Consider the following 24,542-nt stretch of genomic DNA (forward strand, 5'->3'; position numbering starts at 1 on the left):
AACAGAATAACTTAAGTACACATCTCTTCAGATCGTCTATTTTATGTGTATATCTCTCATAAATAAATTCAGTGGAAACCCTTTTTATGACAACTCAGAAATGAATACCACTTCGGTATTAAGACTTTTTTAAAGAATATAAGTTTTTGTTTAATGTCAATTGCCCTGAATTATGAACACACGTTACATTCCAGTGTGATTTTTTCTAACGTACTTACGTTATATCTCTAGTTTAATCGCAAACACTTTTTAATTTGTGTTTCACTAAACTTTCTTAGCTACGCAATTGCGTTAGTTTAAACGATAGGTTACGCACACTTATTACTTACGTAAATTGCATGTTCTCTTTAGTGAAATGCAACGAACGCAAATTTACGTTTTGCGTAAGTCCAAATTTACGTAAAAAATACAAAAACTCACGAAATGTTAGTGAAACGCTCACCTGATTATTTGTTTTAATATTTTTAACTCTTTTTTGAAACCACTGATAATTCAGTCCATTTCTATAAAAACTTCAAGTTCGCTTTGTTCTAGCTTGAATGCTCTTAGGTCTGACACTTGATTTAACAATGTGTTGTAACTGTTAGAATACTGTATAAAGTAGGATTATTGCAAAGTCGTTTAATATTGTTTTCTGCACATTTATGTTGTGAAGAATAAAAAAATACAGAGACCTGACCAATAATAATCTTATGATTTATAATAAATTCCTTTTTCTCGTTAGATAAGATGTCAAAATATTTGTTTATAGTAGTATATGAAGGTTGTTATTATAATACATATTGTGAACAAAATGTAAAAGCATGTTTTTAGCTTTTACTACTGTTTATTTTTCAGATAAGTCGGCTTTTGAAATATGGAAGTTTCTGGAAAAAAACTTCGTAAATATTGTAAACCTTGTGAGCAACGTAAGGTATCGAAATACTCTGATGGTTTTTGTTCACAATGTGAAGAAGAAATGTGTCAAAGATGTTTTGATACACATAAACAATGGAAGCTATTTCGGGAGCATAGACTAGCTGCATCTGTTGCGACAGCATCTAGTAAAGGTAAAACACCAACGTTTGATAATTGTACTAAACATCTAAACGAGCCTATTAAATTTTTCTGCCCCGAACATGGCCAAGTTGGTTGCGGAGATTGTATGGTAATTTCGCATAAAACGTGTAAAGTAGAGTATGTACTTGAACACATCGATGGATATAAAGACGGTAAAGGTAAACAGTTCAAAATGTTGAAGAAGGACATAGAGACATATGAAAATGAAGCAAAATCTTTATTAGGAAGCATTAGGCGCAACAAGAACCATGTAGAAGATGTCAACAAAAAGTTTGCTCTTGACGTGAAATTGTTTAGGGATGAAATTATTTCACAGATCACAAAACTCGCCGATGCCATGCTTAAATATGGAGATGATATAATGGCAGCAGACATGAAAAAGATCGAAAATCTAGAAAAAGAGAATAAAAGCCTAGTTGATGAAACAACTGGTATGAGAGACACATTACAATCAGAAGCTGATCAGCCTTACAAATTGTTCATCAGTTCCTTGTCATACAAACAAAATCTCCATCTCGTCCGAGACCAGCTAGAAAGAATCAAAGCAAACAATACGATCGAAAAATACGACTTCACGCGTGACTGTAATCTCGAACAGTTGATGAAAACTTGTAAACAACTAGGAGTGTTACATAAGCCAAACGAATCTGGTGCAGGTAAGTTTCTAACTTTCGTAGTATTTTTGATGAAACATGTTTAAACAAGCTAATAATGTGTGTTATATCAATAAAACGACTAATTTAAAACATGTTCTCAGAATTAACATTTGTTATATTCATTTATGTTTAATATAAAGGCTTTTTGTAATGTTATAAAAGTTATAAAGTAGCTTCTAAAACACGTTTTTTTTAATAATTTTGTAAACTACCGTATTTATTTTGCTTCTTTTCTTGTTTCATAAATCAGCACTTAGAGAAGAATCAGTAAAAGCAAACAAAGCAACACCAGTGGCAAAGGTTTTATGTTCACCAAAAGATCAAGTAAGTATCCTATATTATTTGAGAGTGCTGTAACTTTTATTTGTATTTTTTTCCAAACGACTTATCCAATCATCACGAAATCAAAATATATTGTAAATGTAAAATGTGTTTATATTTTAAATGATACAATTAATAATAAATAATTTCGCGTTATATTATGTTTTCAGCCGTTGCTAGACAGACAACTTGTTTGCAAAAACCTAATCATTGACGGAGACTTAATCAGGTGACATAAAACAACTATTTTTACAATAACTTAAACTTTGTAATTTATATGCAATTATTTCAAAATATATTGAAAATATTTTATAGGTTAACACTATTTTATAATTATAGGATATTTTTACCTGTTTTGATCAATACGATTGATTTGCTTTCTTTTTCAGTTATGCTGAAAAAACAAAAGGCGACCTTGGTTTATTTATTGACAAAAAAACAGTTCTTTGGGACAGTTTTGAAATCGAGGTTATGAGCATTGGTAGAAACGGAGGTATAGGTAACTGTTTGCATACTTTAACGTTCATTCATATGTATCTTGAGTCAAGTGTTTAGCCAAAATTAGTTTGTGTATTATAATACTGCTTAACGAATTAAAGAAGAGTCGTCAAAATTCTCATTACCTTTAGATAGACTTTTGAGCATATCATATTTATGATAACATCTAGGGACACATTATCGTCATGAACCAAACAAAAATGAATGTTATTTTAAAATATGTTATTATAATAGTAAATATATGAAGGAGTATTAAGTTAAATATTCATTTTCGTCTATAAATACTTTCTGAAAATTAATTTATTATCTGCCATCAATACATAACAAGCAAATTTTGAAAAATATAAGTTTGTTTTATTTTTTATTAATAATATTTTTTTCTGACTATCAAAGTATCAATATAATTAGCTTTCAAGGAACACCGTGACTCTTTTTATATAACATATTCAATTAGTCATTAATTACGTTAAATAAATGTTTCTTACAGTATACGTAAACCATTTAAGGTTTTCCTAAATAATTTATTTATTATTTATTTATCTATTTATTAATTGATAAATTTATTTATTTATTTTATTATTCATTATTAATTTTTCTTTATTTATTTTTTTATTGTTTTTATTTATTATTTGATTGTTTTATTTATTTTGTTCGCATTTAAAGTTTAATATTTATCAAATGGGATTACCCTTCATTGACTTTTACAATAAAATAGCACATACAATATAATTTCTTTCTAGCTATCGGTGTGGTACCGGATAACTATCCAAATAATCTTCTACTTGGATTAGGAAATTATTCATGTGGCTACCATTCAGACGGCAAGTATGTGTTTATTGCTTTTTTTGTTAAAACATACTCTTACATTCGCTTACGAATATGTAAAGTAAATGTTACTTTTTTTCATGTCTTGACATTTAGTGGTTTATTCTGAATTAAAGTCAGACTAGATCAGCTATTTCATATCATACATGCGAGGGATGATCCATAAAATGCAGACGTGTGTTGTTAATGATATATTGTTAATAAATATAATGCCATCATATATTTAATTACGTTGAGCAGTTTCTTACAAAATATTAGACAAAATAACGAGTCATTGAAGAACAAAAAAGTGACTGTGGTCTACCCGGCAAAAGTCGTTGCTCATTTTATAACGTCTCTTTCATAGTTGTTTAAGACATCGTTTACTTAAAGGCGACATGTGAACCAGACTGCTATCTGTTCATGTTTTTATTCAAATTAATTTGACTTATTTGTAATGAATATTTTGTCGCATAATGACTGTAAACCATTGCTGGCAATACATTGCGACATCCTTACCAATTACATGACATAAATTCTAAAGGGATAAGAATTGCATTTCTGATGATTTTTCTCTTTCTTCACTGACAAAAAAAACCAGAGTGATGTCAGGAAAATACACACTAATTGATATATAGTGTATGCATAGCATTGTTTTTTATAGATAATGAGAGCATTTTGTTTATATAAAGCGTTTGAAAGAGTGCACATAATTAAATTTCATTTAAAAACAATCCCTAATGATTGTTTCCAATACAGTGTACACTCTTTAAGTAGGTTTGATATAATAATTATTAATAAATATTAATATGTGATTGAGGCTTATACGAATTTATCGATAAAGCAGAACTTCCTTCAATGACATTCAATTTTAAATGAGCTTAACGGTATCAGATCTTTGATGCCTTAACGCTAAGTCAGTTCTGTGATCGTCAACGTTTGTCACTTTTGTCACGTCCTATTTTTTGATTTTATCAAGGATCTTTACTGTTAATTATGATATTTGTGCATCAAAATGACAGAACGAAACCTTTTTACGGATTTCCCGTCTGTCTGTTAACGACATTCTTAAGCCAGAGACAATGGTCACAACGCACTATGAATATTATTGTTATAACATCGCATCATTTATATTATCTCAAACTCTCATGTACTAGTATCATTATATTAAACTGACTTCGTGTTTTCCCCATTTTTTTCTGGAATAATGATGTATGTTTCTTAACAAGTTTTGCAAAATCTACATGTGACGCATATGTGTTACTATTGTTATAGAATCTTACGGCGCGCTTGCAATTTGTACTCAATATATTAATATACTTTTATTTTTTTTAATATTCTGCTGTTTTTCTTCTAATGTATGGTTTTAACAATTTTAACCGCCTGTGTGTAGTCCAAAGGTTTACGTTATTTTGGATTATTCCCCGTTTACCCTATGATGAAATGACATTCATTGTCATCTTCAAAATTATAAATGAAAGAAAAAAAATATGTTTATTCTGTAATCAATAGTAAATACAATCAAATTTGTCTTTAAACTAAATACAAAGTTTTCTAGCTTGATAAATTAAAAAAGAATAAACGTTAAAATCTTTGTAAAACTTTATACAAGTTTTAACATCGGTGAATTATAAAACGTAATAAGGTACATATCTTTGTAAAGGCTACATACAAATATACTGGTTTGATGAATTATAACTGATAAATATAACGAACAGCAGCAATACAAAATAATTATAGAAGCGTTTCATTTTAAACGCAGCAGTTAAAAATAAGTCATAATTACGTTCATTCCGTTTGTTGCTTGCTACCATAAAGATATTTTATCAGCATTCAAAAATGAATAAATGAATAAAAAGTGCAAAAATGTACTAAATTTCACTAAAAATATAGAACATGTGCCATCAATTTCTTATTTTGAGTAAATGGTAAAATTTAATTTCAGGAATTGATGATCGCGAGATTATATTAGAATAGCTTGTATTAAATATTTAATCTTTATTTTTGAAAATTGATAACAATTAGAAAACGACATTAATTGAATGTTACAATTTACACGCTAAATATTCTTTCAAAAATAGAATGTCACTACAACAGGAAAATTGTAGTACAGTTTAACGGCAGGAAATTTGGCTCAAGAAGGAACGACCGGGCAAAACCTCTCTTTAAATGCAAGCATATGTAAATCAAAATCAGAGCAGATTTAGTCCAACTCTATAGTTATTTCATTTAATGAAATAGATCTTAAGTCCTTTGGCTGAATATTTATAACATAATATGGATATTTCATACATGTATATACTTTATATAAGTTTTGTTTGATATCTTAAACATTTTTTCCGACAATTATTGGCTGAAATAAAACAAGGTAAGTGTCTGATATGCTCATACAAATGAACAATACGACCACAATTGTGTTTGAGTATATCACTTTTTTTAAGTTTACGTTAGTTTAACAGCATATTTTAATCCATCTTATAACCGTCAAATACCGTCAAATAACAGTACGATATATACACAATAATTGAATTGCATTATATTTCTACTTTAACAATGGAAAATGAACAGGCTTTTAATGTGTTAAGAAACATTTGATTTATAAAATAGCACATCTTGATACATGAAAACTGTCTATCTAATAAAAATGTTTATTTGCATCTTATGATCATGATTTTCATTGTGCATTTTGTTTTAAGATAAGTAACCGGTTTACTGTGTTTAAAACAGCTTCGTATTTAAATTGTCAATGGATATTTTAGTACAACGTTTAATATACTATATTAACGGTGAACGTTACCATGTAAATTATGAATTGCATCACTTTGCATATAAATAAGGGATAACATTGCTGTAACATGTGAAATAAACTATGCGTTTGAAATTTTATAAACAGACGCCTTTAAATGATAAGTAATATTAAAGGAATTCAAATGTGACATGGTTGGTCGAAAATAAGGTTTTTCTTTGATGAATGTTTAGACAAATAACTTGTGAGCAAAATTGTAGATAATTTGCTCACTCAGTTTTCCAAAATAATAATTCGTATTATAAAATGGCCCAAACCGAAATGCATTGCAACGCTTCTAACTCAAATTGGGCTTAAAAAACCTAACAAATACGATTTCCAATTTATTTCTGAAAATATTCCTAAATTGTTTTGCATGCCTTTCTGTATTAAGTGTCCAAACTGATCTTTGTAAGAAATGTGGATATCATGTTTCTAGGTTTTTGGACCTAAATGAGATTCCTGTAATATGAATAAAGATAAATATTGCATACACTTTACCATCCACTCATAAAGTGTTTGCGTGTTAGATTATTGTACACCAGGCGCTTGCATTGTGAATGTTTGTTGCATTTTAGTAGTTATCAAACGATGTTCATGTCTTCATTAAGGATGTGTTTTCTTTAGATATATTATTTTAACGTCATAGTATGCCTATCGTATCAAACTGGATTATTTATCAAAACCATGTAAATTACGTTACGGGGTCGGTAATAACAAAAGCATACACAACCCGTGAATGAATATAATATTTAATATTCATCCACGATCAAAAGTGTATGTAATTGAACAAGAACGAATAAAAAATTCTTACATTATTGTTGAGCATCCACTCATATACATACAACAGTTACTTGAACATAATTTAAAATCATTATCAAAGTATGATCATAATCTGATGGTCGTTTCCTAAAACTTTATTCATATAGATATTTGTTTCATTTACTAGAAAATCCTAGTTATTTTTTTTCTTGGCACACACAATAATGAGCTTAATTGACAAATAACTTCATAGCAAACTAACTACTAACAACAATGTATGTTAATTCAGAATCAATGTAATATATTATGAAAACAAAAAAACTAAAAACTAAAAAAAACTTTCCTGTTATAAAAGCACTGCTTAGAGATAAGAAAGCTATATTTTGACAAACTGTATTCTCAAACATGTTTTCAGGGTGTTCAAAGGAAGTAAATCCGGTGATAAATGTGGTAACAAGTGGAAAGTCGGCGATCAAATCAGAGTTAAAATGTAAGTGTAAAGTAGTTTTTGCGTTGTTCGTTTGTAATGATTTGATTCATAAAGATTCATTTTGTAAATATTACACAAAACTTTGCCGTGAAACGTTTAATATGAAACTTAATAATTGAGGTATGATATGCTATTTCTGATATTCCAGCAGTTGACATAATTGATCCATTCTTTATGCTTGTTTATATTCTTGTCAAATACGGATATACCTTCAATCTACATTCCAATGGTTAATTTAAAGATATATTTAACACTTTATCACTTTTAAAAAAAAATATAAAGGATATACAACATTTAACAAAGTAAAAATGGTATTATGATTTTCCCGAAAGTATAATGTGTGTTACATTGAAATCACGCATTATTCAATGTTGACCGTATTGTATTGTACGTGCCGTTTCAAAATCGATAATTTAAAACATGCAACAACATGCTCCAAAATTAAGCAAAAGCAGTTTTCAAATAACTAAAGTATTTCCATCAAATTGAATTAAGTTCTTTATTTTACCGTGTGTTCGTATACGCTAGTCAGGCCAGTAGCTCAGTAGCAGAAACCACCATTTGTTGGTGTTGGTGTTTTTTTTTATACAGAATAAAATTGCTTATTCTATTACGTACTTTTTGTTGAAATTTCGATCCAAAAGACTTATTGTTTAAGTATGTGTATTGGCTGGATTCAGAAGAAAGTAGCACGGCAAGACACCAGTGAAAATACGAAACATTCACTGCAATATCTGTTTTCTTTTTTAAAATAAGGAAAACAAAAATACGCTCATTTTATTTCATCAATATTTTAGTTATCTATTTTAACTATGAAATTATTACCAAGTCTTCAGTTCGTAAATATCGCACACATAGATGTTTTCAAAGCGCAAGCTTGCTGAGCTGGTCTTTAAAGTCCGATGGTTTCTTCAGTTGTTATATCACGAATAAAATTGCTTATCTTGCACTCTGGTTCGGGAAAAACGCAGTCCTCCTTTTCCGTATAAAAACTGATATACTTTTCCCGTGCGAGTACAATGTCATTTGATACTTTAAATGATAATCAATCACCATTTTAGCCAGCTTTTTAAGCATGTTGCCCCGTGACGAATCTATTTAAACATAAAACATCAGTGAGTGCTCACGTGATGGTATGCGGTTATGCATTTAATGTTCTCCGTTTATCTATACCTGCATAGGCTGTGCGACGTCATGTAAGTTTGCGACCAGCATGGATCCAGACCAGCCTGCGCCTCCGCGCAGTCTGATCAGGATCCATGCTGTTTGCTATCAGTTTCTCAACTTGTAATAGACTTGGTAAGCCCTGATCAGACTGCGCGGATGCGCAGGCTGGTCTGGATCAATGCAGGTCGCAAACCCATTATGTTGGTTTTGTCATGACGCGGCTCATTTATATCAGTTCTAATTCATGTATATCAATTTTGATGAAATGTATATTTGCATAATTATCATGTAAAAGCTTAACCAGGGAGTTTAGTTTTAGCCTAGAAGATTTTACTTCTAAGTAATAAATTATGTAACAACGCAACAAATGTTTGTTAATTCTACCGTTTCACCACAAATTAACGTTCACTTTAACGTTTCGGTTTACGGCTGCATCCGTCTTACAATTTAATCGAAGATTAAACCTCCATTAAAATTTTACAAATGTATCATTGAAACGGTAGGTATATTTATTCTTATGCAGTGACAGTCATATAGATGGAACTTATGCAAAATATCAATATGGATGAAGTGCAGATTTAACCAATAACATGTAGCTATACAGATTTATTATATTACATGGCGTCGTTTTAATTGTTGAAATGTATTTAAAATATTACAAAACTTTTTTTGTGTGGCGGAGGGGGGGCGATTTTGTTCAAGTAAAACAAACAATGGTGCATAAAACGTATGAAAGAGGGCATTTCAATTGTACGTGTTCTCTGGATGTTATTCTTTAAAACATGTTGCATTACTCTTTTCTAACTGTAAATGAGTATTGTGAGATATCGTATAACAATATTCAAAACGCGAAAAGAATACAACAATAATATTTGTTTTCCATTTTTTTAAAATTCATTCTTCATATACATATAACATTTATTTGTTTCTGACAGATCTCCCGTAATTTTCATTACAATATGTCCTCAATCAACTCACAATGCAAATACTCATTGGTCAAAGTTTAAATTTGTTACGGTAAAAGAGGTTATGCTCTATGTAATTTGGATGGAATTTGTTTTACCAAATGTGATTTTAATTTTTAATCAGCAAATAAAGAGAATAAAATTTTTAGTATGTTCAGCAGGTAGCATATAGGTACCCGTATCCAACAACATGTCTGTCAAAAGGTATAGGCTTAAAAACACAATCAGGTCTTTTTAAACTACCCTGTTTTAGGTTTGACCACTTTTCAATACCCGCTTGCCATGTCCATTGACCGAATCTCAGAGTTTATTGTTTTTATGCCCCCACAAAGTTGGAGCATATAGCGTTGCACTTGTCCGTCTGTCCGTCCCTCCGTCCGGCCGTACGTCCGTCCGTCCGTACGTACGTCTGTCCGTACGTCCCGAAATCTTGTGGACGCAACTCCTCTTAAACCGGATGGCAGATTTTGCTTAAACTTGCAGGGATGAACAACCTTAATCTGTAGATGGTAGTATGGGAAGGAATTTTGCTGCGACCAAATTTAAAAAAAAATATGGCCCTTTGTTGATTTTTTCACTATATACTATGTAAAAATTTTGTGAACGCAACTACTCCTAAACCGGATAACACATTTTGCCTAAACGTCCAGGGATGAACAACCTTAATGTGTAACTGGTAGTAAAGGAAGGAATTTTAGCTGCGACCAAATTTAACAGAATTATGACGCTTTGTTGATTTTTTCACTATATACCCTATAGAAATTTTGTGAACGCAACTCATCTTAAACCGGATGGCAGATTTTGCTTAAACTTCCAGGGATGAACAACCTTTATGTGTAGATGAAACTAAAGGAAGGAATTTTTGCTGCGACCAAATTTAAGAGAATTATGGCCCTTTGTTAATTTTTTCACTATATACCATATAGATGTTGTCAGTAGGGGCATCCGTGTCCTTTGGACACAGTTCAAGTTTTTCTATGTGTCACTTGCAAGTTTTAAGAAATAAATATCCAGTTCAAAAGCATATGAATATAATCTCAAAGCCCGATAGACCTAATAAAATACAGCAAAGCATTTAAAGATAAAACATGCATTGTTTTACTTAAATGCACACATAATGAATATCGTTTTTTCAATCTAACATACTTATTAGAAAGAGAAATGATTAAGTATATTAAACTACAATTAGAGACAATAAGATTGGTTGTTATTTTTCTGACATTAGTTCGTTTATTGATGTCATACATGACGTCATTTGAGTGTACGCATTCTTTTTTATACCGTGTACTAACCGTGTAATAAGACCTTGTTATACACGTTAAAAACAACAACACCAACACTGTAATAGATATTCTAAGCAAGAGTTCGTCCTGCAGTAAGCAGATTTTAATATTTTACATAACATATGAAACTCATAAATTGATATGATATGTTAAATCTATCATTAAGATCACGTGATAGCTATTTATCTTTAAAAAATCACTTCGTTATTACCTATCATCTAATACTAGGCAATCAAGCATTTAATAGTTGACTCCTGTTGCAAATATCACGATTTCTTGTATGTTTTATGCTTATCTTTCCACATGTCTATACCAACCTTTTAAGGTAATAAATGTATTGTTATTCATAAATCATTATTCTTTTGTAAAACGCACACATTTGCAAAACTGTAGTAAATGATAAAGCAACGCATAAGTTCTCATGAACTGAAATTATATTCGCAAAAACATTTGCAGTTTTTTTATTAATACTTAAAATGGTAGGTAGGGTATCTCGTTTCTATCAGTCTTTCACATGTTTTATTTTATAACTTTTATTCATTCTACATTACACGTGTTAAGAAAGCCAACTTTGGTGTTGGTAGGGTCTTTTGATAAGTCCGATGGTTTATGCAGATATAATAGTATTACGAATGGAAGGTAAAAATTTATGCACAAGTTAACTCTGGCTCGAAATTTCTTTATTAAACATTGTTTTAATAGTTTTATTTTCGTTTACGAAAACTGGATCATTTTTTTTTCCTGTGGAAGTGGAATGTTATTTTATATTTTTGATTTGATAATTAAATTACCGGGACCATCACTCTAGCTACCTATTAAACAAACGTAAAATATCAGGCGTGCTTACATGATTTTATGCGGTAATGCATCTTTTACCCCTTTAATCTATACTCACTTTAGTTGTACGACCTTTCTCACGCTAACAAGCACTGACTTAAGTTTTCACAGCATTAATTAACTATTTTTTACGAAGAATAGTGTTGCTTACAAGGTGCAGCTACAGTAATAACGAAATTGTATATCAATATGATGGGTGCAACCATACTCGCGGTAATTAAATTTAATTAAAGGAACGCAATTCACTAGAATCATGCTAAAGAATACCTATTATATTTACCCGAGTGTGATATGTTGAACTACTTAAAGTCTGAAAGTCTTAAAGCAAATAAAACAGTTGGTAAACTAGTTCAGAATTATATAATATGAAGGCTGTCTCTTCACTGTTCTGCGCCGTCATATTGTGTAAAATAGCCTTGAGTAGAATTGTACCGATGGAAATCACAAGACTGACGGTATCAAATTGAAATTTAATACGTTGTGAACAGTATACTTTCCTTATGTCATGATCGTTGTGTTTGAATTAAACCATAAATGTAATTCGATAATTATTCTTATCATTCTTTATTTTGTTCCTTTTCAGTAACAATATGTTTAAACTTAGTATAATTTAAACATTTTATTATTTGTTTTACTTAAATAAACAAATCAGCAATTTGACTTTTAAATGGCTTTATGTATAAAAACATATTTAAATGATTTAATTTACTAGACAAATGGTCAAGAGATTTTTATGGTTATGTCGTTTGTTTATGAGTGTTATTTGCTACAACACACGAAAGTTAACACTATATCAAAAAATATTTCGTTTTATCAATGGTTTCAACATTTGAAAAGAAAGAATATGGATCAACGGTTTTAAATTGTATGTATGTGCTGATCATTGTTTTTTATACAAACACACAAAAATGTTCATTAAAATTAAAGCAGCAAGCCACAAAATTCATGTTAATTTTATTTAAAAAATGGTAATGTATTTAAATGTTATTAATGTAAGGTGAACAAATAAAGTAAATAACAATTTGCCAAACGACACTTAAAATCCAGAAAATTCCAAGAAGTGAAAAATATGCAAAAAAAAGCCCCCACTGCTTAGTTTAAAGCAGAGAAATATGGTTTATAAATACTGCAAAATCATTGTTAATCCATGTAAACTATAACTTTGATCTTGAATGTTTTTACCTTTCTTAATTGTTTAATTTAATTTTCTCAATATTGATTTTCTTGAACTATTTTGGCTTATCTGGAGGCGTGCAGCTTTAAAAGTCATGTTTGATTGTGTAACCAGATTGAATCTATTGTTTTTTTGCCCTTCAATAGTTTGTCCGATATATATTGATCAACATATCTGATTATCGCTCGGCTGACGCTCAAAAGATCAACTGTTTTCATCATCTCTTTATCTTTATCTTAATTTTAAATCTAACGCTTGTTCAATTTAGAAGTCTGATTTTTTTATGTTATGTGCAATACAATTATAAAATTATTAATAATTTGCAAACACATTTTGGCTGCCAAAATAGGAGGTTTTGTTTAAATATTGATTCAGAAACATGATACATTCATCAAGAGATACATTAAAACTAGCTTTCATTAGTCACTGTACGTAAGTAATCAAAGATCCTGTTTTCTCATAAAAAGTAGGCCTTTAATTGTATCAAACTGAATTCAATGCGTATAGAAATTACATTCTGAAACAGGTATCAACACAGCATTTGTCAATAACAAGAAGTAACGACTAATTGTATGTGTTAAAGAGACTTGTTTCTTGAATATCCACGATCATGTAGAACAGAAAATGTGTGAAAGTTAACGAATAAACTTTGGAAAATATGATTGTATTATGTGTTTGATTGGATGTTAACCTAAATTTTATTGAACGTCACAGAATCATCATGTTTAAAGATTGAACACACAAACAAACAATAAATCAAAACAACAGAAATGTTAATGACATTTATTTTTAATTCAACGCATCTTTTCATCTGGCCTTCTTTTGCATTTTTACTTATTACAATTATATAAATTATTGTTGCTCAATAGGAGTATTATATAAATAAATTATCATTTCCGAGATCGTTGAGTGTTGCTATGCTGATAATAATGCTATGTTTTCCAAGGTGTGTCAATTAAAATATTATACTTAGTGAATACTTAAAACAAGGATACTATTCCGTAAAGATTGTTTCTAATATCTGCTTCATAACTGGAAGACTTACAATACGTATTACCGATTTTTAAACTAAAAATAACTTTATGCATCTGATAGACTTAATAGCTGCATGCCTCCAGGTGAGCATAAGATTTTAAGAAAAATAAAAGAATTAAAGATTCGAGTACAAAGTGACTGTTTTTTTTTTTGTTTTGGTTCGACAAACCGAAATATCAAAAAGTGTTGCTCATTCGTCTAGTTATAACAATAACGATAAAGCATATCGATTATTATGATAATTAGTGAATGTAACTATGCTGACTTCATTATACTTCAATCTTACAAAAAGGTTAATACGCTTAAAGTATACATTTTATATAGAAACGTGTAAATTATTTTCTACTGTTTTGCTATTTGTAACGTGTTTAATTAATTGACTATCTGAAATTAAATTATATAGTTTTATTTTAATATACATATATGCATAGCCGTCACAGTGATGAAAATATCAGTCATGTGTTGGGTAAATTTTATCAAACGTATCTAGTCTTTGTTAAGCATATCCTACTTGTATAACTTGATTTCATGTTTGATTATAATTTTACTTATATATTTTAGATTTTATACTTTTGTCATCGATTTCTGTACACTTCAAAACCTGTATGTTATAGATAATAAATACTATAAATATAAATTCAGTAATACTTAGTTACAATTTTTATCATTCTTTACATTTATATTTTTCAGCTCCTATTGGTGAGTGAAATATCTTATTATATCTTTCTTAAATTGTTTAATTAAGTTTTATAAAAGATAAATATTATTTAAATGTATACCCTAAAGTGTCTACATGATTTATAAACGTATATGAACGTCATAATTTAAATTTACTAATTCTATCAATTATTAGTTTCCTTAAACTGATTGTTATTGTTTTTTAATTTTGATCAACTTGAAACAAATGGATAAGGTTTTGTTCTAGTAGTGTGTGTTGTTCAACTTAATGTATTCAGCTTGACTTAAACGTTTTGAGATATGGCCAATTATGATGTTCTTAAACTATGATTAACGACATATAGAATTTCGTGTTGCTATACATGTATTCAGATATATTTTCTTGTCGTGATTTCTTTTAATTCTACCATTATACTTAAAATCAAGGGCATGTACCATTCTTAATTTGAGTGTACTGTTATAAGATGCTCAAACTTAGTAGCTTTCGTTAACTTATGTTTGTGTATGTTTACCTAGAAATAATGTGCCGGAACAGACACACAATGTATAACAGTGTATATAAGCTACCAACACATGACAGAAAAATATGTAACAACATATTAACTGTAGATATTATATATTGCAGATATTATGTGTTATACCGACAATTCTGAACTGATTTTATGCATGTTACTTTACCTGAATAACTAAGTATGAACGGCATTAAATCATAAATACCTGTTTGATTTTATAACAATATTGTAGTAATTGACTTTGTGTTATTGTTAAAATATTATATTATACACAGTGATTAATATACAAATCTGACTATTGATTGGCTCGTTCTGGAGAGACACATGCTTTACTAGCTTTTTTGAAGTTTTTTTTTAGTGTCAACCACTTGTGACAGAAAATTCGAAAAAAAGTTGTTGTTTTTTTCACTAGACATGCATATATGTCTTAAGAGGTATATATTTTTAATAACTTGATTTTTTATTTGGTATTGCATTGCAAGTCTAGTTAAATTGATCGTGTTTTTACTGGAAGCATCTTGTCTACATTGTCAATAATAAATGAAAAACTAATTTCAATCTATACCAAATTGATAATGAAAGAATTATGTGGTAATCAATTCAACATACACACTAACATGTCACTTTCTGTTTAAGGGATTCAAAGTTATCTTATTCGATAAAGGCATAAATGTGCAACATGAACCGATTGGGTATTCCGTCATTGTCTAATTAATCATACATATTTCTGGTAATTCAAATGAATGACGCAAAACATTTTCTGCGGATGTTGTTCTGTAAACCATATTACATTACTGTTTTCAAAACTGTAAATAAGTATTGTGAGATATCGTATACAAATATTCAAAACGCGCAAAGAAAATAATAATATTTGCTTTCAATTTTTTAAAAATTCTTTTTTCATACAGTCATATAACATATATTTGTTTCTAACAAATCTCCACTTGTTTTTATTACAATAGCTCCTCAATCAACTCACAATGCAAATGCTCATTGGTCAATTTTTTTTACTGTAACAGAGGTTATGGAAGGAATTTGTTTTATTTAATGTGATTTCAATTGTAAATCCGCAAATTAACATAGAATCAAAGTTCTTAGTGTGTTCAGCAGGTAGCATAGAATTACGTGTTTCCAGCAACATGTATGTCAAAAGGTATAGGCCAAAATACAAAATCAGGTATTTTTGAAGGTTGTCATTAAAAATACAACATCAACATTGTCATATATATTCTTAGCAAGATGTCGTCTTGCAGTAAGCAGATTTATATAATTTTACAAAACATCTGAAACTCGTTAATTGTTATGATATGTTATAGCGATCATTAAATCACATGATAGCTATCTATCTTAAAATAATTCATCTTGCTATTACCTGTCATCTTATACTAGGTTATCAAGCATTTAATAGGTTTTTTGCCTGTTGCAAATGTCACGATTTCCTTTATGTTTTATGCTTATCTTTCCACATTTGTATACCAAACTAAAGGTAATAAATGTATTGTTATTCATATATCATTATTCTTCTGTTAAACATCACCACTTTTCAAAATTTTAAGATTTCAATACAAAAATGTTTTAATCGTTATTAGAATTTAACTGAGTGTACATATCTTGGTATTGTTTTCATTATACATTATATTAAAACGCACATACTTGCAAAACTGTAGTAAATGATAAGCCACTGAATATGATCTCATGAACAGAAATTTATATTCGCAAAACATTTGCAGCTATTTTATTAATACTAATTGGTAGTTAGGGTATTTCGTTTCTATCAGTCTTTCACGTGTTTTATTTTATCTTTTGTTCGTTCTATATTAAACGTGTTAAGAAAGCAAACTCCGGAGTGGGGAGGGTCATTTGATAAGTCCGATGGTTTCTACAGTTATTATATTATTACGAATGAAAGGTGCATTAGCGCTATTCTTGCATGCAAATTTAACTCTGGCTCGGACAATATTTATTTAACATTTTTAATTTTTTTTTTCTTTCCGTATACAAAAACTTATTATTTTTTCCTGTGCAAGTAGAATGTTATTTGATAGTTTTAATTTGATAATGAAATTACCGGGACCATCACTCTAACTACCTATAAACATACGTAAAATATCATGCGTGCTCACATGATTGTATGCGTAAATGCATTTCTTGTACCCCTTATATCTATACTAGCTTTAGTTGTACGACGTCTCTCACACTAACAAGGACTGACTGAAGTTGTCACTGCATTAATAATCTATTTTTACGAAGAATCACAATAGTAAGTAGTGTTGATAACAACGTGAAGCTGAAGTAATTACGAAGTAGTATATCAAGATGATGGGTGCAACCATATGCTCGTGGTAATTGAATTTAACTGAATGAACACAATTTAAATAGAATCGTGATAAAATACCTATTATATTGTTTCGAGTGTGGCGTGTTGAACTACTGGAAGTCTGAAAGTCTTAAAGTAAATAAAACAATGGGTTAAATAGTTCAGAATTATTTCATATGAAGGCATGTCTCTTTTAAACATGCTTTACAAAGTTAAGCCGTCATATTGAGTGAAACAGCCTTGAGTAGAATTCTGTCGATGCAAGTCACAAGCAGCTTGTCTAACAGTATTGATCGTATGTATTGCATATCTGGTGTTTTATAACGTAAGGTTTTAAAACATATGCAATATTTTTACATGTTATGTGCGCCAAAAATTTTTTTAATGCTTTTTTCCACATTGACGGGATCAAATTGAAATTTATAGTTTTTTCAGTATTTTCCCTAGTGTTGATGAGTTTTAATTCCAAAATGTAATTTTGATAATTTTTCTTATCATTTTTTTTTATTTTTTTTTTATTTTCCGTGTGAGTCTGTAAGTATAATTTTGATATTTGTTTAACTGAAATTAACAAATCAAAAAGATTACTCTTAAATGGTTTTATGTATAATACCATATTTATTGATTTAATTTACTAGACAAATGGTCGAGAGATTTTCATGATTATGTAGTTTGTTAAACTCAATAAAATCAATAGCAGAATATCGATCGTGATACGAGTGTTTTGGAATAAATCTAAAACGACACACTGTATGTTATGTTTAACATCAAAATGATATGTTGGAAAATTTGAAAGTTATATTTGTCTAACATAAAGTTTCGTTTTACCAATAGTATTAACATTTGAACGAAAGCATATAGATCAAAAGATTTCAACTGTAATTATATGCGGATAATCGTGTGCAATTCAAACACATTTAAAGCCATCTTTGATTGCGTTACCACATTCTGTCTATTGACTTATTGTGTTTGTTGCAAAATTCTGTCAGATATAGTGATCAATATATCTGATTATCGCTCGGCTGACGCTATAAAGACCAACACTCTTTATCATCTCTTTATCTTTATCTTAATTATAAATCGTATCAAATCTAACGCCAATTTATTTGGAATTGTGATACTATTTAATGTTACGTTCACTTCAACTATGAAATAATTAACAATTTGCAAACAAGTTTAGGCCGGTGAAATAGGAGATACTCTTTCTAAGTTGATTTATGCACATTATCATAATACATTCATCAAGAGATACTTTGAGACTAGCTTTTATTAGTAAATTTTGTTTTCACTGATGAAATAACATTGTGTTCCTAATTTTTGATATTTACTTATATATACAAACACATTTCTTAAGAGTAATCATACGAAGCATATCTAATTTTCATTTCAGTCAAATTTTCCGTATTTCAGTATACGACATCATTATCTAAACTTGTTCGTACATAATACGAAAGTGTGCTATTAGAATAAATAAAGTAAATTAAATATGTCACGTTTTGCTATAATCGTAATGTTACCATTGCTGTAAATTTTATTTGGCATTACTTTAACTTGATTATATAAATGTATATTGTGTTTGCCAAGAAATTAAAAAAATACTGTTCGAGTAAGGACATTGGTCAACGTATCCACATGCAAATTGTAATATTTGATAATGTAGATCAAATATTAAAAATTATATTTTTCAAAATGTACGCGTAACTGTAGAATAACCCTTACAAAGTCAAGAATAACACAAACACATGAATGAGTTGCTACCTGTTATGCGAATGTGACCTAAAACCGCAAGCGACGTATATATTTCCATACGTATCATATTACATATTATTATTATAACACTACTTTTCAGTGATTCTTGTAACATTATTTGCATGTACGTACATATTGTGGATTAACATAATCAAAAGAGTCGCTGATAGTGATCCACTTGTAGACCAGCGTTAACTGTTTGATCTACAACCAACGACAGACTCATAATTTAACTCGGAAAGGGACGACGATCTCGACGTCCGTAGCTCTTGTGCAGAATAAATGTTCAAAAAAGTCGATGTAAACAAATTTATTGAAAAAGTAAACACAATTTACATTTTTTATGTCCGTCATAGAAATATAGCTTTAATTCAACATTAAAAATCGTTTAAAACAATAACTTACCTATTTCATTGATTTATCCGACAAATAACTTGTTTTAAAAGTGTCATTGTACAATGTTTTAGCCATTACTATGTTAGTTATCATAGATCCGGTTTTCATCTAATAAAACAGAAGGCCTTTAATTTTATCAAACTGAATTCAATGCGTCTAGAATTGAATCGATTCGAAATGACATTCTAAATCAGGTATCGACACAGTTTGCATTTCTTAATAACAAGAAGTAGCGACTAATTTTCTGTGTAAAAGAGACTTGTTTCGTGAATATCAACGATAATTTTGAAAAGAGAATGTCGTAAACGAATACAATTAAGAAATATGATATAACTTTATGTTTTATGATAGGATGTTTACCTAAATTGTATTGAACGTCACATAATCATCATGCTTAAAGTTTGAACACACAAACAAACAAAACACAAACAACAGAAATGTTAATGAATATTTTTTTTTTATTCAACGCATCTTGTCATCTGGCCTACTTTTGCATTAATTACTAATTACAATTATATAAAATATTGTTGCTCAATACATTCAATAAGAGTATTATATCAATACAGCTATATCATTTCCGAGATCGTTGAGTGTTGCTATGCTAACAATAATGTCCCGCAATGTTATGTTTTTCAAGGCATGTCCTTTATACATAAAATATTTAGTGAATACTTAAAACAAGTATATCATTGATAAAGATTGTTTATACTTACCGCTTCATAGTTGGAAGACTTACAATAAATATTACCGATTTTTATAACTCAAAATATAAAAAAGCTTTTATGCATTTGAAACTTTAAAAAATTGCATTTTTTCCAATGAGCATAAATTGAAGAAAAAAAAAAGATTAAAGTTCAAGAACTAAATGATTTTTTTGCAATTATGGGTATTAAACTGTTTTTGTCAGTTTTTTTTGCGTTATTTACAAAACTTTGTTTTTAATTTTATTTTTTCACCGTTAATCCCCTTCCAAATAAATTTAACTTTTAAAAGGGGGGTTTTAAGAAATTTTTAAAAAAAGCAATAGTAAATGTTTTGGCAAAGTTTTTATCTTAAATACTAAAGAATTGTATTAAAGCTTGTTATTGATATATAAAACGTCATAAAACAAAGTGATTTTGTTTCAAAAAAAAAGGGTTTTAATAAAAATTGTTATTTAACCCTTTGGTTAATATTTCAAATCAAAAATCCCAACATAAAACAGATAGAAATTTATTTAAAGAATAAAATTTCTTATTCTCACTGTCATGGTATTTTTTTTGGCACTATATATCTCGAAAACAATATACAATATGATTAAGTGCCATCATTAAGGACGACAAGCAACGTACGATCATTATAGTGCTCAAAAATATGAATACCTAAATGTGTAATATCGACACCGCACTGAAAATAGTATTTTCATTATATGAAAAGGAAGTGTCGATATATTCTAGGACGCAATTAACATCTTTTATTATTAAACGCTTTAATGTTAGATCCTTGAAAAATGTACAAGCTTGTCATCCTTCTTTTAGTTTGTGGATACATTTGTCTTTTAGATAAAGCCTTAGTTGTCAAAAATGAAGAACAAAACATTGAAATTGGATACTAAAATGACAGTGTAACGGAAATGTAAATCACACAATATAACATTTCACTTTATGCTGGAAGAAAGTAATTTAATTAAAGGGCGACTAAAAATTGCAACACTAGCAAAGAGTAGTTTAATTAATTAAGGCGATGTTTTTATTTCATAAGATAATAAGTTAAACGAGATAAAAGCCTTATTGCCAAACATAATATAAAAGTTATGAAGCGTGCCACTATTAAAATTTTCTAGAAAACAAAATTAATTCACTTAATAATATATTATCATGATAGATAATATTATGATTTGGTATAACAATATGCAACAATTATGTAAACATATTAACGAATATCAGATAAACATCACATTTTAGTTACAGTCAACCAATGTATGGTACAAGTTTGCTTCTTTAAAAAGAAACATGCGAGAGGTATTTTTGCAGCTGTGCAAAATTTGTTTAAATTCGAAAATATTTGAAGACATTTTGCATAAATGGCACAATGAATGCAAATAATATCAATTATTTTACAAAGTAGAATTTATCATATTATATTCAATAAATTATCATAATGGAAGTTTGTTTTACATTTTATTTTTTTAATGATTTGAAAGATTATATGCAGGAGAAATGGACATTTTCTTGTCTCATCAGGGTTATTTTTTCTACAAAGGGAACAATTTACATAAATAGTATGCTATCAAACTAAATTTAAAATAAAATATATATATTCAAACTAGTATAAAAAAGTTTCGTGTAAAATTCAATAATCAACTTTTTGATTAATGTTTTGGTATATGAAAACATCTCCTCTGCATCAGAGCTTTTCCAAAACGGGCATAAAGTATGTTCATCAAACAATTTTAAATTACAGATTTATATAAAAAAATGTTTATATCATTTGATTGGAATAAACAGTATAAATTTGCATGCCTCCAACAAAATCATACTTGAGTAAAATTTGTGCCATTTCGCCAGATATCTCCATTACGTTATTAAGTCATACCAGTTCAAAAGTTTAAGGAGCAGCACAATTTCGGTACGCGGTTCACTCGGTCATATTGGAGTACATGGTGACACTGTAGCTAAAATGTTCACTGTTACTATTTTCCTGAACACGGAATAGTAAATTGCTTTTCAGAAAATAATAATCAATTTATAAAATTTAATACAGAATTCACGTACTGAGTAATGTTAAGTTACGTAAATGATATTTTCCAATTTTTTTGTACCGATTTGTTCACTTTGATATTAATTTTTCGTTTACGTTAAGTCGTATTTTGAAAAGCTTGCGCATAACAATTTTGTAGATTGTTCCTTATGATTTTACACTTTAAATGAGATTCATTCACTACAATCAGATACGCAAAAAAGGATACCGCCAGCAATTAGTCTGAACACTATGGAGAGGTCTGATGACCTCTCAAATAAAATAAATTGAAAATATTAAAATAAATGATGCTCTGCGCTTGAAGGGGAACGGAAATTGCAATTTTCTTTTTCCGAGTGCTTTTTGGATATTTGATGCACAAGTATAAGTAATTCAAATCACTTGCAAATGTATATGAAAATAGAAGAAAACAAATGCAACTCAGGAAAAAATGTTTTACTTTCACTTATACAAATATCTTGTTTTACAATGTATTCACTTGTGTTCTAACACTTGTATTGAGATGATGTAATATGTTGTATTTCATGTTTATTTTAAACTAATGATACATAATATTGTTATCATTATTTCTTGAATTATCAGCAAAAAAAGAGTGTTCGTGCTTAATGATTATTTTGGATACTCTCAAATTGTCTGAACTTTTTACATTTTATTCATATGAATGTGAATATACACTTTATGTGATTAATGACGTTCATCTAATAAACTACATCTAATTTACTGCATTCGCATACTTCCTTATATTATCTCTTTTGATAGAACAATAATAGTCTATTATAAAGCTTTATGTTTGATTTTTTTATAATTTAACATGTTTTGTTATTAACTGGCGTACAATACATTTAAATAATCTGATATATTTGAATGCACTTTGAAAGAAGCCACATTCATAAATAAGTTATGGCATTCATATAATTTGTTATTACGTTGCACTAGTATAGAATTACATTTAAATCGTGACTATCAATTACAATTTGATTAACATAAATATAAATAATAATGCAAAAAAGTATTTTTCAATAGCAGTTATACGATTTACTTTATTATAAAGGATACTCGTAATCACTCATCTGTGTTATTTTAAAATCTTACACATAATACTCTATTGTTATACAATTTCTAAAATACACAGGTTGGCTTTGTATATGAGATAATGACACATATTGGTTCAACAACAATGCAATCATTATTTTAAGTAAGTTTTCTGATGTTGATATTTTTACATAAAATATGAAACTCATTAAAATTGATATGATATGCTACAGCTATCATTAAATACACATAAAATGTATTATGTACATTACATATAACTGTTGAATCATAGAAGTTGTGTCGCTGAACGTTAATACTTTTACTGATTTTATGAACATATTTATAACAAACATTAAAGGTTATGAATTATCACAAAATGTTATCAATTATCAGTTATCAATACCATTATTCTTCTGCTTTATATCACCCATTAACACAATATGATGAGTTTTATACGATACTAGTTTAAATCTTTTTTTGGCATTATAAATCAGGTGACATTTTCATAATTTATTATGTCTAAAGCAAAGGACACAAAAGTATAAGTATATTGTTACAATAATAAACAGCGCGGAATAAAAAAGTTTTTCAATAAATCGATTTGCATTTCAAGTATAATGAAATTATTTACCTTGTGCGTCCACAGATTAGTAAGATATTGACAATGATTTTCTCAATATTTTAAGAATGATGGTAATTGAGGCATCGTTACCATTTATCATATTTTGTATTTTGTAGCTGGTTCTTTGTACAATAAAAGTCTCATCTATGAAGTGAAGATATGTCAAAATGTTTCGGACAAAGTGATAAATGTTAAAAAAGTAATTTAACCCTCTACTGTCTGTCTGACACCCTTCGTCATTACATTTGCATTTAGGACGATATAACCACTAACAAAGATTGTTAGTGGTGTAAGCAAATGAAAGAATCGCTATAAAATTTTTACTTTGTCAGTATTTAGGACGGTAGCGTATATGTGCCATTTCCTTCTATAAATGTGTTCTTCAGAATATGTTAATCTATTTTTTATCGTAGATTTTTAAAGCGATATATCTACTCATATGATCAAAAATGTATTTTTTACGAAATTCATTTTAGTTGCATTCCTATACACAAGTACTCAACATTATGTAGAAAGGAATGAGCATGCTATTTATTTTATCAACTGCCTTTTTGTGAATTGCTCCGCACTTTTTTTACTGCATTGCATTTGCTATGCCTAATGTAATAGAACATATATGTTTCCAAACAAAAAGAAAGGAAGATCCCTCAAGAGAAATTAT

At 28.9% G+C, this 24,542-nt stretch overlaps 1 protein-coding gene across 1 annotated transcript; it reads left to right on the forward strand.

The window, feature by feature from the left end:
• Positions 1–856: 856 nt before the first annotated feature.
• Positions 857–7,379, forward strand: LOC132743819 (transcription intermediary factor 1-alpha-like). The gene is made up of 6 exons (XM_060732386.1): positions 857–1,715; positions 1,966–2,039; positions 2,207–2,265; positions 2,426–2,535; positions 3,275–3,359; positions 7,301–7,379. Exons 1-6 carry the CDS (start codon positions 857–859, stop codon positions 7,377–7,379), a joined length of 1,266 nt encoding a protein of 421 aa, XP_060588369.1.
• The last annotated feature ends 17,163 nt before the right edge of the window (positions 7,380–24,542 follow it).

The sequence above is a fragment of the Ruditapes philippinarum genome, unplaced genomic scaffold (assembly GCF_026571515.1).
Source record: "Ruditapes philippinarum isolate M1 unplaced genomic scaffold, ASM2657151v2 ctg8939_1_1_1_1, whole genome shotgun sequence".
NCBI classification, from domain to species: Eukaryota; Metazoa; Mollusca; class Bivalvia; order Venerida; family Veneridae; genus Ruditapes; species Ruditapes philippinarum.

Bases quoted from the DNA above. Each gene is read 5' to 3' on its own strand.
- LOC132743819 (XM_060732386.1), top strand. From the start codon at position 857: ATGGAAGTTTCTGGAAAAAAACTTCGTAAATATTGTAAACCTTGTGAG. The intron at 2,040-2,206 runs GTAAGTATCCTA...TTATGTTTTCAG, and splicing joins TATGTTCACCAAAAGATCAA to CCGTTGCTAGACAGACAACT. The intron at 2,536-3,274 runs GTAACTGTTTGC...ATTTCTTTCTAG, and splicing joins TGGTAGAAACGGAGGTATAG to CTATCGGTGTGGTACCGGAT.